Genomic DNA, 16,711 nt, shown 5'->3' with positions numbered 1-16,711 from the left:
CCACCCCCAAAACACACACACACACACACACACACACACACACACACACACACACACACACACACACACATTTTATGTCATATCTATATATTTCACATTTTGTTTTGTTATCTCGTGCAACTTTAAATTCAGCATTTCGCTGCAAATGTTTACAGTGGAATAAGCTTTATAATATATGAATAAGATGGACCTCATTTAAATTCAGTAACGTCTGATATATTTTAACATCAAACTGGCTCGGTAATATAATAACCAAACCATAGCTGTGGTTCACAGCTTCAAGCTATAAATGTTCAGACCCTCACCCAGCCCAGCTTGGCTCCCGTTGCCTAGCAACGCGGCGTCAACCTCTTTTTCCAAAACACTAAACTTTCAGCCTGGTTCTCCTGACCGGCTGTCACGCTCATTATACATTTTGAACGTGTTCTCTAGATTAAAAGACAGGTAAGTAATTGTGACTCTCTGAGATAGTGGCGTGTGTTTCTGGTCGTTTGTTCTGTAGGCGTCGTTAACCGAGGAGCCGGCTAAGCAAGCTGTCGGGTTAGCCTTGGAGTTAAGCTAGCATAGCTATAATTGCAGTTTCTCACCAGGCCGCGGGATGGGAAAGAAAGTGAGGAAGGAGAGTGAAACACCATGCAAGGAAACGGTGAGACATTCATGTAATGAATGATATTGATAAAGCCTAGTTCATCTGTTCTGATAGGAACAGATGCACATGGCCTGAAAACACACTGTACCTCCCCTAAGATCAGACATGGGGCAGACAAGAGATCAGTTATGAAGCATTCACATCTCCATCTCTCCTCACACTCACAGCAGATTGAGCCATTACCTGTTGAGGGCAAAACCCCAGCTACAGTAGTGCTGCTGCTGAGATCCCCAGAGGAGGACATCCTTGTCAAAGCCTGTGAAGCAATCCACACATTTGCAGAGAAAGGTACAGAAGACTTTGCACTGATAACCCTTTTTGTTTGCTTTTGTTTTTGCAAGCAACCCTGTAGATGAACATACAAAATATATTTCGTCACATTTGCTGTGAAATCATCCAACATGTTTCTGTTTTACCCTCATACAGCACCTGTATACTTTAGTGTATTAAGAGCAGCTGCCTTGTCAAAGATGATCAAGATGTTATTTTTAATCAAACCTTTTTTAATGATATATATTACTGTGTTTAATACCACCCCATTTCAGCTTTGATCACCACACATGTCTCTTTCCTTTATATCTAATCGCATTACAGTGCTTATCTTTACTACCTCAGTGATTCATAATAAATGCCCACAGGTACTCAGTTCTGTGTGGTGGTTTGGTACTATGCTTAATTTCCCTGTTCACTGTCTCCCCCTGTTGTCAGGAGATGAGAGCAAGGTTTCCCTGCTGGGACTTGGGGCACTGGAGCCTCTATGTCAACTCATCACTCACAACAACAAGCTGGTCAGACGCAACGCCTTCATGGCCTTGGGCAGCATGGCCACCAACGGTGCGTCAGAAAACACAGGAAGTCAATGCATACGCGCCTTCTGAGTTGTGCAGTGACTTACAGTACAACTGATGTAGCTGGCCTATTAACTTACAGACTGACTTCATTACTATCTGCTTGTCAGGCAACTGACTGTGGAATTCATTGTATTTGGCTGGCTCACTGAATATCTGAGTGGTTAACTTTGTCTCATATTTTCATTGAAAGATGACGTAAAGGGAGCACTGAAAAAAATAGATGTCATTCCATCAATTATTGACAAGCTGTCATTTGACGGTGAGTAGTTTCGATCACAAATGTAAAGACGCAGAAGTAGATATTTACAGTATATTAGCTGCAATGAAACAAACAAACAACACATCTTTCTCTCCTATTCAAGAGGATATGGTCGTCCATGAGTTTGCAACACTGTGCCTGGCCTGCCTGTCGGTGGATTTCATCTGTAAGGTCCAGATCTTTGACAACAAGGGCCTGCCATGTCTAATCCAGCTCCTATCCAGTCCAGACCCTGATGTCAAGAAAAACTCCCTAGAGATCATTTTCAACCTGGTTCAGGTGACTCAAAGTCAACAGCTTAGAGGGAGTTCCAAGGCTAAATGGTTTTAGACGATTAGAGGCTACATTTGTCAGTATCTTAAATCACTGTTCTGTAAGATATGGTTTTAGGATGGGTGACATTCAAATGGTCCCAAAAGTGTTGTTGTCTGGTTATATCCTCTGCTGTTCTGTATTCATAAAGGACTACCAAAGTCGTCTGGCAGTACATGAGTTGGGTGGGATCCCTCCACTTCTGGAACTGTTAAAGTCGGACTTCCCTGTCATTCAGCATTTGGCTTTAAAGACGCTGCAGAATGTCACCACTGATAAAGAGACACGCAACACTTTTAGGGAAGAGCAAGGATTTGAGAAGCTCATGGATATCCTCAGTAGTGTGGTAGGTGTGTGGGAGAGAAAATGGATACATACTTTTGTCGTAACAAGCTCATGTGTGTCTAAGTCATAGTGTTAAATAATGAGGAACATAGAGAAGGCGCCCGTATAAATATTTTATGTTTGCACCAATAGCTGGAAATGGTTAATTCTGAATTAGCACTTGTTGTCAATTCCCAGTGCATTTTCTATCCCATTCAAGGTCTTTGTCCTCTACATCCTCCTTCCCCTATCTGTCTTTGTATTTCTTCCAGGACTTCAGCGACCTTCATACTGAGGCCTTAAAGGTACTTACTAACTGTGTCAGTGACAGTGAGAGTTTGCAGCTGATCCACAAAGGCGGAGGACTGACGAGGCTGATGGAGTTTGTTCTCACCCCCAACATGCCTGAAATCCAGTCCAGCGCTGTTAAATGCATCGCCAGGGTTTCCCAGAGCTGTAAGCACAGAAGGAGATAATAATTTCCTCTTAACTTTCCAACCATAGGTTCTTAAGCAATAGGGGTGTATATATATATATATATATAAAACTAGCTGTGTGTTTTTCTGTGTTTGTTTAATTGTGTGTACATGGGTGCTTGGGTGTGTGTGTAGCTGAAAACCGCAAACTGCTCCATGAGCAGAATGTGGAGAAGGTTCTAGTGGAACTTCTGTCCGTGGCGGACGTCAGTGTGAAAGCAGCTACCTGCCAGGCCGTGTCGGCCATGAGCCTCCACCTGGCTAGCAAGGACAGCTTCAGAGACCTGGGTATGCACACATTCACACAATCACCATGACATCAACACACTCATGACAATGATGTGTGAATTAGTTTGAATTATGTGTGTCTCAGGTGGTGTCCCTGCAATTGTACAGTTGCTGAACAATGAGAGTTTGGTGCTGAGAGAGGCAGCAACACAGGCCCTCTTTAACCTCACACACAGCAACCAGCTCAACGCGCTGTGAGTGACAGACTTGTTTTGTTTTTCTTGGAATACGTTTGGTATTTTGTTTTCTGTATAAAACATTTAGGAATACCTTTGCTATCTCTAAAACCGAGGCTTAGAGGGAGGTGGTATTTTAAATTTGAGCAGTATGCCTTCCTCTCTACTGTTTCACAAATGATTTGATACTCCATCTGTCTTGTCATGGTTCTCCCTCACTGAATATCTTTTGACCTCTTTTCTCTCTGTTTCTCATTTTTATCTTGCACCTTTTTATTCTCCTGACAAATCTTCTCAGTGCCTATCATCTCTCACTATCTGACTCCATGTTTCAGTAACACTGTCTCCTTCACTTCTTGGGACTCTACCATTTAACTCTTACTCAGACTGTTAGTTTTCCCTCATACTTATATGTGCAAATCAAGTGTCACACACACATTACAGAAATACTAAGTTGTATGCTTTGTTGTGAAACTGCATTTATTGTCAGCTCTGTAGGCTTGCAGTAAACTTCCCATCTATTTCTGTGGGATCTTGCAGTGAGGCGTATGAGGCAGGAGGCCATGAAATCCTTGTCCAGCAGCTCTGTGGAAGCTGTCCCAAGATGGTGGCCAATTCTGCTGCCACACTTGGCAACATGGCTGGACAGGAGGCCATCCGCTGCAGCATCTTGTCACATGGAGCCATACAGGCTTTGGTGGAGCCGTTAAAGTCCACAGATACACAGGTCCTGGTCACCTCCTCACAATGCCTGGCAATGCTGGTCTGTGATACAGAGGCTAGGGCAGAGGTTGGTGTTTGTGTGTGTGTCTAATGACTGGCCAGAAATGTCCCTGTTCTCATGTTTGTGACTAATAGTAATATAATCAAATGTGGAGACAAGAAGTCATATATTTGCAATGACTACTTAAAATTCACTTCCTGTCCTACATAGCTACAAAGTGCTGGAGGCCTTCTCCCACTGGTCAATTTGCTGCGCTCCTCTCACAAGCAGGTGTTGCACAATGCATGCATGGCTATCAATGTCTGTGCCAGTGATGAGCACACGGCTGTGGAGATGTGCAAATTTGGGTAAGTCACTGAAATGACAGATAACATGACATCAGTAAAGTAAAACTTTAGTGTTGGAGCCAACTCATAGTAATATCTTAAATAGCCAGTAGATGGCAGTATAGGACAGTATTACATGTGGCTACGGAAGAAAGTGTTTGACCATTTTGTTCATATTGTGCATGTTTGTTAGTGTGTCCATTTTCATATTTGTCGTCATTGTTTGAATATCAGTATGTGCTTGTGTTTCTGTAATGTTCCTGTAATATTTGTGTGTCAGAGCCTTGGAAATGCTTCAGGAAATCAACCAATCATTGAATCGTAGGAACAGTTTCAGCGAGTTGGCCATGCTCAGCCTGCTTAACACGAACCTGTCAGTTAAGTACAGCTTGACAGGACATTTGGCCTCCACTGACACTATTCGTGATGGCTTTTATGATGTAGGGAAGGTGTGTATGTCTGTATACTTATGAAATTTATGTGAAATAAGGTTAGTTTACAAAATGTAAGCTAAATAGAAATTTAAAAAAAAACTTTTTTTATTGACATGCTCATATACATACATTTACTCTCTTCACGGTTTCGTCTGTACTCTGGCAAAGGATATTGTAACATTTCGATTTTTAGCCCAACAGTAGTTTCCTTCTCTCTCTCTCTTTTAGGCTTGTGCAGGTCGGAGGACTCTGACTTTAGAGGAACTGTCCAACCAGCCTGTCAACCAGCACCGGCCCATCATTGCTGTAAATACTGCAATAGAGTATGCTTTCTTGATTTTTATTTTTATTATTAAGTACTAAAAAACTAGAACTAAACATTGTTTATTATTTATATGCATCACATTCCAGCTCACTAAACTTGCCACCCCCAAACTACAACAGCTTACCGGTTCTCTTACCGGTAATAGTGGTAGTGATTCCTACACTACCAGCCACACATGTAGTTTGTTAGTACAATTTATTGTGGTTGTTAGATTACTATCACCCTCCCCTTGTCTGCTCCAATCCAGTGCTCCACTTTTTTCCCCTTCTCTGCCTTTTCCCCCCTCTCCCTGTTTGCCTTCAGTGAGCCCCGTTAGCATGGCCTCACAGGGTAAACGATCCCACTTTTTTTTAAGATGGCAACACACTCAGAGTAAAAGAGCCTTTGTTTAGACTAATGGACTTGTGCACACAAGCACAAGTGCACATGCATGCACACCCATGAAGATGCAGCGAAAGATGCCTGCACATATTGCACATGCACGTTGACTGAGACACACACTAATGCACACATACCATATGAATTAAAGGCTGCATAAGTATGCACACACTAATGCTCCCACAAGCCTTCAGCATTTTGATGAATTAAAGTTGCCAAAGAGAGCAGTACCCCCTCAGGGTACCTCAGGTCTGCTCCATTTCCACCATGTCCCCCCTTCAGCACACACACACACACACACATACACAAACACACAACATCTCAGGCATTCTTAAGCAGTGTGTTATGTAATCCATCCGTGCTCTTATCCACAGCTTAGTATGACCCAAGTTTAACTTTTCAACTTTAGAAATCAAAATGCCTCTTGGTAGAGTTAATCTAAGTTAACTTGCTATAACTTGTATGATTTATAATTACTTTGACCAGCAAAGTTTAGCCTTTGCCCCTGTTTGTCTGCAGGATATCTCAAGAACATGAGACTATGTTGGTAAGATAAGATGTTGATGCAGCTCCAGAAGTTGTAATGAAAAATAGGGAATTAAGAATATTATAATATGTTCGTGTTTGGAATAATGTGTTTGGATACAACAGCAGATTGAAAAACTGTTTTGTACCTCCTAGTTTTTTCTCTGAAATATACAGTATTGTGCAAAAGTTTTAGGCAGGTGTGAACATATGCTGTAAAATAAGAATGCTTTCAATAATATATATATATTTTTTATCAATGCAAAGTGAGCCAACAGAAGAAATATCTTAATCAAATCAGTATTTGGTGTGACCACCCATTGCTGTCAAAACAGCATCAGTTCTTCCAGGTACACTTGCACACAGTTTTTGAAGGAACTCAGCAGGAAGGTTGTTCCAAACATCTTGGGGAACAAACCACAGATCCTCTGTGGATGTAGGCTGCCTCAGATCCTTCCAGACAGACTGGATGGTGTTGAGATCAGCTCTGTGGGGGCCACACCATCACTTCCAGGACTGCTTGTTCTTCTTTACACTGAATGACATTATCCTAATGACATTGTCATGTCACACCAAATATTGATTTGATTTAGATTTTTCTTCTGTTAGCTAACTTTGGATTTTTAAAGTAAATGGAAATGAATAATTAAATTTTATAATTTTGAATGCATTCTTACTTTACAGCATTTCTTCACACCTTTGCACCGTACTGTATATAATAATGTGTGCAGAAATGAAAGATGTTTTCTACATGTGCTGCATGCATCTGCCAAATTTCTATTTCCAAGACAGGAACAATAGTATCTCTCTGGCACACATACTATGCACTGCAAGTACAGACACAGAAACACACAGACAATGCATTCTCTTCAGTCTCAAGAAAATATTTAAACACAAACAACATAGAGTTGGAAAAACTACTCATAATAATCACTATGGCATTCTGAAGTTGCATGCTTTCTTTGTGAATTTATAATACTGAAATATAGTATATCCATGCATAACACACATGGCAACAACTGACAAATAGAATAACAGTTCTGTGTTCAGTTACATAAACCAATTTATTATTGTCCTTCTATGGCAGAGAGACAGCAGATGTGCCCGAAGAGAAGCAGAGCAACCCATTAGAAACAGAGACCAGCAGCAAGGGAGACCGCAGGACATCAAGGCGAGAGTGTGTGTGTGTGTATGTGTGTGTGTGTGTGTGTGTGTGTGTGTGTGGAGGGGGTACCTACAGTGTCATCACATATAACACATTTCTTGGTATTTCAAAATGTGGGTTAATTTCTTATCTGTTTACTGTGTGAACACATTTTAAAGTATAGTATCGTAAAATCCCCACTGATATTCTTTTCTATTCTCAAGATCCTGACTCCTTTTTAATTTACTGCCTGTGTACAGGAAGAAGAAACAGGATGACAATCCAGCCCAGCCTGTGTCTCCGGCAGGGAAACCGTGGAAGAGGATGGAAGACGTCTCATTGCAGCTTCTAGTTAAAGAGGCCAAAGAAGCCATCCTCCCACTGAATGATGAACGAGAGCAGTATGCTGCCTTAGCCAGGTGATTGATGCAGTCAGCACAAACTAACATGCAGAGGTGTAACCACCAATAGAGAAGAAAATCATCTCATTTTAAATGATTGCCACTCATTGTTCAACAACAAGTGCTAGTACTAAACAAGTGGCCTGTAAGATACACTGTGAGAATTCAGGATGCAGAGCAAAATCATTTTGGAGATTCTTGCGTTGTAAGGGATTTTGTGTGCATGGGCTTTTTGTGTCAGGCTGGTGAGTGAAGCAATGGGCGGAGCAGTCGAGCAGAAGAAGTTGCATGAATTCCCATGGGTGCTGCACCTCAGCCAGCTCAAGTTTCAGCTCCAGTCTAACGTTGTTCCCATCGGTTTGATCAGCAAGGGAATCTACTACCATAGAGCTCTTCTCTTCAAGGTACCACTGACCTCACACACACCATCAACCTTTTTGCTCTCTGTACCGGTCCCTTGATTACATTTCACCCACGTTTTGACTCTCTAAGCTCTCCCCAACCCCACTCCATTCCTCCGTTTTTCATGTACACTATAACCCTCTTCATTCGCTCCATCTCATTTCCAAATAATCACACCGTGACCCATCTCTCCTCTTTTTACTTTTCAGTGTCTGGCTGATTGCATCGGTTTGACCTGCACACTTGAGCGGGGTGAGTACAACCGGGCTTGGAATGAGGTGCTCCTCTTCAGCAGGGATCCCTCCACCAAAGGACGGCCTTCACAGCCGTGCCGCTACATAGTAGACCTCATGCACCAGCCTGGAAGCCTGCTGACAGCCAACACACCTGCTGCTGTGCAATACCAGACTATATAGGTGTAGAAATCCTACAGTACATAATGCTGTGACCACACATTTTACTGGGATGCTTCATTGTATTGTATGTGTATTTGCTGTATGGCACACCTTGCTTGTCTATCAGTAAGACCTCCAATAAACACGCTGATTTAACCTTTGGCTCTTCACCAGAGGATCCACATTGTTGTAACCAAAGTCAAGTGGGGGTCAAACAATGTGCTAGTGCACCACAGTCAAACACTCTGCAGGTTAGAGCTGGTTGGCAGGTGGTCTTTACCTGCTGTTCCTGCTTCCACCTAATTATATTATGCCAGTTTATAGTGATCTTACTGTACAGTACTGTACAGGAACTTAGAGGATATTTGAATAACCATATTTTCACCCACAGTTTAGCATTTCTTTCAAGCTATGGAACCACAACCAAGGCGGTGATCTTTGAACACAATCTAGCGATAAAACACCAATGAACCCAGTCCACTTTGACCTACATAGCTGCAGGTGTGATTTTTGACCGGGTCATTCGGCCACCAGCCTGCATCAGCCGGGGGAGGACCAGCGCGGACTCGCAGGGACATGAACAATCCGAGCGCATCGAGCGCACTTGGCTTCCACTGCTGTGCGCACTTGACTTTAGTCCACTTGACGCCGCAGCAGCAAACATGTCTCGCTTCGTAGCCCGTCTCTTCGTGGGTGTTTCTCAGCACATGACAGCCAGATCCGTGGCGTTACCGAGGAGGAGCCCAGTATTCATCCGTCCTGTGTCTACATCTCAAGGTACACGGGGAGCGGTTGCTTATTATTTTTCTGTCAAACTCCGGATCAACACGTTCTACCATCCAGTATGACAGGCTGCAGGCGCCCACAGGTGCACCATGCTGCAGCTTTCTCATGGATGTTGTCGGAAGGAGCTCAGAATAAGAAACAGGCTGTTACAGGTTATTCCTTGTGCAAAGAGCACTGTGGTTAGCATTAAGCAGAGGGGACCCAGGTGGGCTTGCAGGGGTCACCAAGACATTTGGGATTAGTTTACAGCTTCTTTGCTGCTTGGATTAAGTGAAAGTCTTTTGGTGCCTTCCTACCAAGAGCAGCACAGTTTCTAAGTCTATGTGATAACAAAAATAATTTATTTAGGTCTGCAGGGTCTGATGTTTAGGTTTAGGAAATCCTGCCATATCTAATAGTTTAAATTGTTAATCTTTTACAATCTGTTTATTTTTTATGTATATGGTAACCATGCATAAATGATCTGCCCAGTGGATTTAATGTCCTTTGCACTGTTCCATATGCACATATGCATCCTCTGCTCTCTGCAGCCCAGCAATCTCTCACCCGCTATGATGAAACTACAGACTGGCAAAAGAAACTGACCCCAGAACAGTATGTAGTCACCAGAGAGAAAGGGACTGAGGTGGTGAGTACCGCATACTACTTGCACATCAGTATTTGTGTCAAACCAACACTACACACACACTGTCTCATAAACCCCAGCACAGCTCCAGGTGGACTTTGCTCATATTGTTCACTTCTTGTGTCAGTTTCAACCGGCTGTGCTACAAAACTTTGGTGTCTTATGAGTTAGAGGCTGCTCTCAGCTTGAAACACTACTGCTTGTAGTAAGAAGAAGAATAAGGACAAATTACTATATTGCACTTAAAACAATCACAAACTTAAGGACACAAAACTAATAAAATGTTGAAATCATCTTTAAGTATTAGTCCTGTTGCTAACTGTGTGTGTACTTGTGGGCGTTCTCAGCCCTTCAGTGGGATCTACCTCAACCATTCAGAAGTGGGGATGTACCACTGTGTCTGCTGTGATGCTCCACTTTTCAGGTAACATTATGATTTTTTTAAGTCAGTTACCAACCACATATAGACTTGAAGACACACTGCAGTCGCTGTTTTTACTACTATAATGTTGAATGGAAACTCAAAGGCAGGACTCCTTGCCAATAAACACGCTAAACACAGACACAAGAGAGTTTTTGTGTTAGATGTTTCATTAGAAATGTATTTCCTCATTGAGGAAATGTTCTGTCCTCTCTTGATAGCTCAGAGGCTAAGTATGACTCTGGGACGGGGTGGCCCTCATTCAAAGAGGCTCATGGGACATGGGAGCGAGATGAAAGCCACACCTCCATCATTCGTCGCCCTGACAACAGCCTGGGTAGTGAGGGTACAGAGGTCCTTTGTAAAACTGTGAGTTGTGTTATGAAGCCAAAGTTCATGTTTGCTTAGTGCAGTTGTCCTAATTGATATAGCTGTGTGTACAGTTTTTTATTCAGGATTTCAGGAATCATTTTCTACAAATACCACCCTGACTTTTCTATTTTTGTGTGGCTTATGACTTTCTGGTTTTTGTGTGTGTGTTTGGTGCAGTGCGATGCCCACCTGGGTCATGTGTTTGATGATGGACCGGACCCAACAGGTCAGCGGTTTTGCATCAACAGTGTGGCCCTCACGTTTAAATCCAGAGTAAACAACAAACCTGACAAGGCTGAAGAAAACTGAGGAGGCATGAACTCTTTCTGAAAACACACACACTTCATTCCATAGGTTTGACCTGCACGGGTCTGGAAGTGAGAGGCTTTGTGTGGCACAAAGTGTTCTAATGTTTGAATTTTGATGGGAATGGACCTCCTGTGATTTATTAAACTGAAAAAGAAACTGAAGCGAGCTCAGTCGCTTTGGATTGGAAACTTTGGATACATGCACGGGAGAGAAGTCAACAAATCTGCCACACAAACTCCAATTGTAAACATCAGCTGCTTCAGTCACTTAATGAAAAACACTCTCTACAACCAAGTTTGATCGTTTGTTATTGTCTACTAATTTTTGTTGAGTAGGAAATTTGATCTTAATGGATGTTAACTGAATGAAGTTTGACACTTAATTTAGTTTGGATGAGTAACTTGTCACTTTAGCGAGGTACATAGTGGCCAACACATTAATATAAGAGAGATTGACCATCATGATCATGTTTAACTTGTCCTCATGTCTGACTTGAACCTGCAATTAAGAAGACCTCATTTTCTGTAGTGTTTGGTGTCTGTTCATTGTGTTTTTCAGTCTGGTGCCACATTTACAGAATCGATTTGACTTGTCTGTGTTGGGAATCATGCAACATTGACTGATAATTTGTCAATAAATGCACATTTCGTTTGTTCTTTGAATCTGTGGTCATGCTTTACAAACTGCAGAGTTTATGAAGTTTTTAAAGCCAGTATTTAATGAGGATGCATGCTGCCTCCTGTAGTTCAGATGCACGCACTGCAGCTCTGCAGTATGACTTCATCTATGCCAGGAAACCAAGTTAATATTTAACTCAACAGTCCATCCACTGTTTCACATTGTTTGTCTCCTGCTCCCTGTCAGTTTATGCATTTCATCTGTGTCTGTGTGTTTGAGGCTGAGTAAAGCAGACTGGGGACAGACTGCAGACAGGGACAGTTTAGAAAAAAGAAAAGTAAGAATACAGGAACCTGATAGGATGGCCGGACTGTGGCATTGCACGCTGGCAGTGGTGATGTTGATGTGTGTGTGTCTGTGGGGTTCCACTGAGGCTGTAGGGGGGGCAAAGAGTCGGCCGCGACCCCAACGACGACGTCCTAAGAAGCCAGTTGTTGACCCTATTGATGTGACCCCACCTGTACAGAACATAGACATACAGCGGGTAAGACACACATCATATGCACTACTGTGTCTGTTTGACTTTGTGTCTTATCTTTGCATTGTATCTATATCTCTGTGTTTCTTTACATAATACGTTTAATTATTTTTTTTCATCCCATGTTTCTGCTTGATGCCTTTTAGATTCATAGAGAATCCAGGTTGCATATGATTTGCCAACTTTAGTGACCAATTTTAACTTCTACTCAAAGTTAACTGTGCAGGGCTGGAAAAGATTCAGGAAAAAGCTGTGCTGAAAAGAGAGAAGGTTTAATTTTGATGAATTAGAGGAAGGACTGTTTCCAGGCAGTGGAGTGCAGCTGCAGTCTGAAAGCAGCGGCAGTAAATAGTTCACTGTGCCGTTACTTGCCCTTTGCACACTCTGTTCTGTTTCTCACTTGTTTATACCATAATGTCACAATAACACAATCAAATAGGATTGCATAATAATTGGTAGAAACCACGACTGAGTGACTCAACAGAAGAGGCAAAATGAGCTACAACTGCTTTAAGGAGAAAATTAGGGAAGTGAGAAGCAAGAACCATTTTGTACACTTGTCATGCACTGATGAATGCAGCAGGTTTGTCCTTGTTAACGTAATGTTAAATGTGAAAAGATACTTAAACAGCTGAGATTTGAATGCTTCTTCAGGAGGTTAACCACTTCCATCCACGTAACCATGCTTAGCAAAGAAATGTTTTAGCTGACATGAAACTGATATTTCAACTTGTTTTTCCAGAGCCTAAAACATACAAACATGTTTGTATGTTTGGTTATGGATCAGTTTTGGGGCTGCCAATGTAGACACGCTTGTGTCAATATGGTGTTTTAAGCAATAAGGGGGATTTTCAGTGAAATTTGAGCAGACATTTGAAACAGATGTGTCCTTTTCATTAGTAGAGCAGACATAGTTTCAGATGTGACCCTAAATAGTCCATTTGAGTTCCTTTGACCCTGGTAAAATAGGCTAAATCCTGTGTAGAAAGGGCTTCCAGGATCAGGATCAGACTCTCCTAAGAGTTCCTCCCAAATGTATTTTCCATTTGCAAATATCATGGCTGAGGCTCAGGAGACATGTGGAGAGTCTTTCGTAATTTCCCTCTGTGTCTGTCCATTTCGCCTGATCCTGCTTGTGTGTGTTGCAGATGACAGGAACTTGGTACCTGCTGAACACGGCCTCCAAATGCTCGTACCTGATCAATCACGGAACCAAAGTAGAGCCCACAGTCATGACCCTGACACAGTCCTCTGCTGCTGACCAAACCCTGTCTGTTAGCACTAAGACACGACAGTAAGTACCACCATCTACATCCAGCATGTGAGCACACACTGTGCAGGTCGCTCACTGTGACTCTTCAGTACCTTCATTTATCAGCAGAGGGGGCAATTATGCCACTTTCTCCTTCCACTCTAACCTTGTGGTTCAACCACATGTGTTTGATTTCATTTGTGTATCCTTAAAAAACAGGAAGCAGCAGGCAGAACAGTTAAATCCACCAGCTTTCACTCATCACTTTAAAAACTTCTGGGTCATCCAGACCTGGCATTTGCAGCAAAACAAAGAGTACAATATGCAATTTAAATGGAACAAGTGTGTCCTGATGTTTTTGTGGGACATTCTGTGCTATCTTTGTTTGAGAGTTACAAACCCAGCAGAGGAAAACTATTTGTTTTTTGTCCTGATACAACATTAGACAGATAGTTCAGTATGAGGACTAAAGCTGGGACATGTTTATGAAACAGTGTATAGAAAATGAATATGATAATCAGTTTACAATCATTCTAGAAAAAATGCTTTTAACAAGCCCAATCTACTTTAGAGAGAAACCATTTAGCCCTTGACATTGTCTTAGATTAAACAATTGTGTGTAACAATTGTGAAATAGTCAATTAGTTATGTCTGTTTTTACTGAAAGTTTTATCAAATGTCTCGCCTGACACAAACTCCTCTCTCCTCAGTAATCACCAGTGTTGGGAGATATTACAGGTCTACAATCTATCACCAACCCCAGGCAGGCTAACGCTTAAAGGTCAGTGCCTCTCTTTTATTACTGTATTAAGCATGATTGATAAACTATCGAGCAATGAAGCATCCCTTTATGCCACCATGCTCTCCGCTGTGTCCACCAGGCGCTCGTGCTGAGCTGAACACTGAGATAGTGATCGGGGAGACGGACTACAACTCCTCTGCAATCATGTACTACCAGAAACAGGGCAAGATGACCATGAAACTCTATGGTGGGCTCCTCAGACATGTGATCTTTGTTTGGTATTTTATTTCTAAAAATCCAGGTGGTAGTTTTGATAATCTTATTTCACTTTGAGATTTTAAAATGCATTTTAATGTAATTCCGTGTGTTTTTGTGCTCTGTGTGCAGGCAGGTCTGTTGACAATCTGTCAGAGCCCATGTTGACCAAGTTTGAGCAGCTTGCTGAGAAACAACATTTGGGACTGGCATACCTCTTCCCCTTCCCCACCTACAGTACGTCCCTATTCACCAATAAATAACATGAAATGAACTATGTTAGCAACTGCAACATCAAAATTAAAGTGGCATCATCAGAATCCAGCCTGAGCAGATATTCAGCATGTTTGTAAAAGTAACATTTTCCAAAATAATATAGGAACATGTTAAAAACAACTTTAAAATGTGATACAATAATAAAAAACTGTGCTCAGTGACTTCTCAAAAAAATATTTATTCTCAATACATTTATTTATTTATTTCAAGTCTTATTTTATTAATTAATTTAATCAGTTAATTATTTTCCCCCTTTCTAGGTCACTGTGGTGCTGTGGACCGGGACCATATAATCAGTAAGTTCAAGGAGTAAAAACAAATACCAGGTAGCTGTACTTCTTTGCAAGAGAGAAAAAGATTGATAATTATAAGACTCACATAAAAAGGGAGAGAGGTGAATGGAGCAGATGACAAATTTTGCAAAAACAGCTGTTGACATGTGTAAACTGTCACTTTCAAATAGAAGTTTTCTGGAAACTGAGGCGGCATCAAATGATTTTCAGTGCTCTGGCTGTCAGTGTAGCTTCTAGGATTAATGTTTAGTATATCCAGTATTTTCACAGGTCATTGCACACACATACACACACACGCTACATCTTGTCCATGCCCCACTGTGTCAGTTCAGTGCATTACAAGTTGATCATCGTTTCACCTTTCCAGCTGCTGTTACACTGTGTTACAGCACAGTAATCTGGATCAAGTGATTTAGTTATGATGGTTAAAACAATTGGTTAGATGTGTTCTGTTGCTGCTGTTGAGATATTCTGTGAATTGGACTGTAACTGTGTGATTTATTGCTTTATTATTGAAGCTTTTGAATGTAACTGTAAACTGTTAACTCTGTTTCTAAAATTTTGGAGGGACTTTAAGAGTGCACAACACAAAATGAAAAAGGAATAGCATTAAGAAGTCATTGTCCCTTTAAATTACTATCTTACAATTCTACAATGTTTCATTCAAATGTATAACCACTGCATTAAATGGCAGCTAATAAAAGTATGATATGGAGAACTTGTGAAAATCCCTGCAGCAACTTGCTCACACAGAGACGGACACTGATTGGTGGAGAGCAACTCTCTAAGGGAACCAATGACCTGCTGCCTTGACCTTCCCAAACAGTCTTCACGTTTGCTCCTGCAGGCTGTGCATGTGTTGGGCTCAACTTGTGCAACATCATCAGTTATTTAAACTCTGCCAACATGTTATCCAATCTCCACTGCCCGATTAAAAGAGCAGCACTAGCATTAGCTTCTCTGTAATTTAACCTGTTACTCTTTGTTACACACAGACTGTGTCCCCACATGCTGAGGAGGCAGAGCTGTGCAGCGACAGATCCACCACTGCAGTGATTGGCACCTCTCACTGGAAGTTGCAGACTGCACCAAGGTTTTAAAACTGTAAAACTGCAAACCTTAAATGTAACTGGTTACTGATGAATGAAATAATAATAATAAAAAAAAGAGCACAAGCAAGTTACTGTCCAATATTTTCAGTTTTAGGCCATTTGATTGACTGGGAAGTCATTCTCATGCATGGGTTATTATCATGCATCATCCATCCCATCTTTGCATTTGTATCTATTGTATCTATTGTTGTTACTTTCTTACTTTTACATTCAGAGTGTTTGTCTGTATGCATGCATTTGGGGGGCTTTTGGGGTCACGAATAAAAAGAGCGGGGGGGGGGTAGGTAATGCTGTCCAGATGTCGAGTCTTAAAGAGGTTGAAAGAGTTCGCTTACAAAACTAAGTTACCTAATATGCCTCTTCACCCAGCCCCTGCTCCACCCGGCACCTGTGTGTGTGTGAGAGTGTGTGAGAGTGTGTGAGTGTGTGTGAGTGTGTTTCCTTGTGTGTGTGGTTGTTATATAACTGAGCTGATTGCAAGTCGCTGCCTGTCCTGTCTCCTAACAAACAGAGCTCTGATTAGTCCATCAATACATTTTTACATTCACAGCCAATCAGCACATTACATAGTACTCAATTCTTGCACACAGTGTTTGATTTAAAGAGTTGATTGAACACATAAAGCAAACGTTTATGCATCATTCACTGTCAAACAAGATGATACAGTTTATCCGACTCTTCTTCTCACTGTGTTATTACCAAACTGAAATCCTTTAAATTCCT

General features: G+C 41.7%; 3 protein-coding genes across 3 annotated transcripts; all 3 read left to right on the top strand.

Moving 5' to 3' along the window:
- The first annotated feature begins 598 nt into the window (after window positions 1–598).
- Window positions 599–8,421, top strand: armc3 (armadillo repeat containing 3). The gene is made up of 17 exons (XM_070853263.1): window positions 599–646; window positions 820–937; window positions 1,358–1,483; window positions 1,691–1,759; window positions 1,863–2,038; window positions 2,223–2,417; window positions 2,668–2,851; window positions 3,007–3,159; window positions 3,245–3,353; window positions 3,876–4,125; window positions 4,270–4,406; window positions 4,666–4,834; window positions 5,048–5,142; window positions 7,135–7,224; window positions 7,452–7,610; window positions 7,834–7,996; window positions 8,204–8,421. The coding sequence occupies exons 1-17, from the start codon at window positions 599–601 to the stop codon at window positions 8,408–8,410; spliced, it is 2,448 nt and encodes an 815-aa protein (XP_070709364.1). The 3' UTR covers window positions 8,411–8,421.
- A 552-nt stretch (window positions 8,422–8,973) lies between these two features.
- msrb2 (methionine sulfoxide reductase B2) lies at window positions 8,974–11,557 on the top strand. Its single transcript, XM_070853152.1, has 5 exons — window positions 8,974–9,166; window positions 9,706–9,803; window positions 10,148–10,224; window positions 10,443–10,590; window positions 10,771–11,557. Exons 1-5 carry the CDS (start codon window positions 9,052–9,054, stop codon window positions 10,900–10,902), a joined length of 570 nt encoding a protein of 189 aa, XP_070709253.1. The 5' UTR covers window positions 8,974–9,051; the 3' UTR covers window positions 10,903–11,557.
- A 265-nt stretch (window positions 11,558–11,822) lies between these two features.
- On the top strand, window positions 11,823–15,985 carry c8g (complement component 8, gamma polypeptide). The gene is made up of 7 exons (XM_070853193.1): window positions 11,823–12,064; window positions 13,207–13,352; window positions 14,021–14,091; window positions 14,192–14,299; window positions 14,440–14,544; window positions 14,844–14,879; window positions 15,872–15,985. Exons 1-7 carry the CDS (start codon window positions 11,882–11,884, stop codon window positions 15,889–15,891), a joined length of 669 nt encoding a protein of 222 aa, XP_070709294.1. The 5' UTR covers window positions 11,823–11,881; the 3' UTR covers window positions 15,892–15,985.
- The last annotated feature ends 726 nt before the right edge of the window (window positions 15,986–16,711 follow it).

The sequence above is a fragment of the Pempheris klunzingeri genome, chromosome 21 (genome assembly GCF_042242105.1).
Source record: "Pempheris klunzingeri isolate RE-2024b chromosome 21, fPemKlu1.hap1, whole genome shotgun sequence".
NCBI classification, from domain to species: domain Eukaryota; kingdom Metazoa; phylum Chordata; class Actinopteri; order Acropomatiformes; family Pempheridae; genus Pempheris; species Pempheris klunzingeri.
Note: the sequence above shows the minus strand (reverse complement) of the source record. Positions and strands in the feature narration are given on the sequence as shown.

What these genes read in the sequence shown, in the direction of transcription:
- armc3 (XM_070853263.1), top strand. Translation starts at nt 599, where the DNA reads ATGGGAAAGAAAGTGAGGAAGGAGAGTGAAACACCATGCAAGGAAACG. An exon ending in GCTTTTATGATGTAGGGAAG is followed by an intron (nt 4,835 to 5,047) that starts GTGTGTATGTCT and finishes TCTCTCTTTTAG; the next exon opens with GCTTGTGCAGGTCGGAGGAC. An exon ending in CGCAGGACATCAAGGCGAGA is followed by an intron (nt 7,225 to 7,451) that starts GTGTGTGTGTGT and finishes GCCTGTGTACAG; the next exon opens with GAAGAAGAAACAGGATGACA.
- msrb2 (XM_070853152.1), top strand. Translation starts at nt 9,052, where the DNA reads ATGTCTCGCTTCGTAGCCCGTCTCTTCGTGGGTGTTTCTCAGCACATG. An exon ending in TGTGATGCTCCACTTTTCAG is followed by an intron (nt 10,225 to 10,442) that starts GTAACATTATGA and finishes CTCTCTTGATAG; the next exon opens with CTCAGAGGCTAAGTATGACT. An exon ending in CAGAGGTCCTTTGTAAAACT is followed by an intron (nt 10,591 to 10,770) that starts GTGAGTTGTGTT and finishes TGTTTGGTGCAG; the next exon opens with TGCGATGCCCACCTGGGTCA.
- c8g (XM_070853193.1), top strand. Translation starts at nt 11,882, where the DNA reads ATGGCCGGACTGTGGCATTGCACGCTGGCAGTGGTGATGTTGATGTGT. An exon ending in GTTAGCACTAAGACACGACA is followed by an intron (nt 13,353 to 14,020) that starts GTAAGTACCACC and finishes CTCTCTCCTCAG; the next exon opens with TAATCACCAGTGTTGGGAGA. An exon ending in CTTCCCCTTCCCCACCTACA is followed by an intron (nt 14,545 to 14,843) that starts GTACGTCCCTAT and finishes CCCCCTTTCTAG; the next exon opens with GTCACTGTGGTGCTGTGGAC.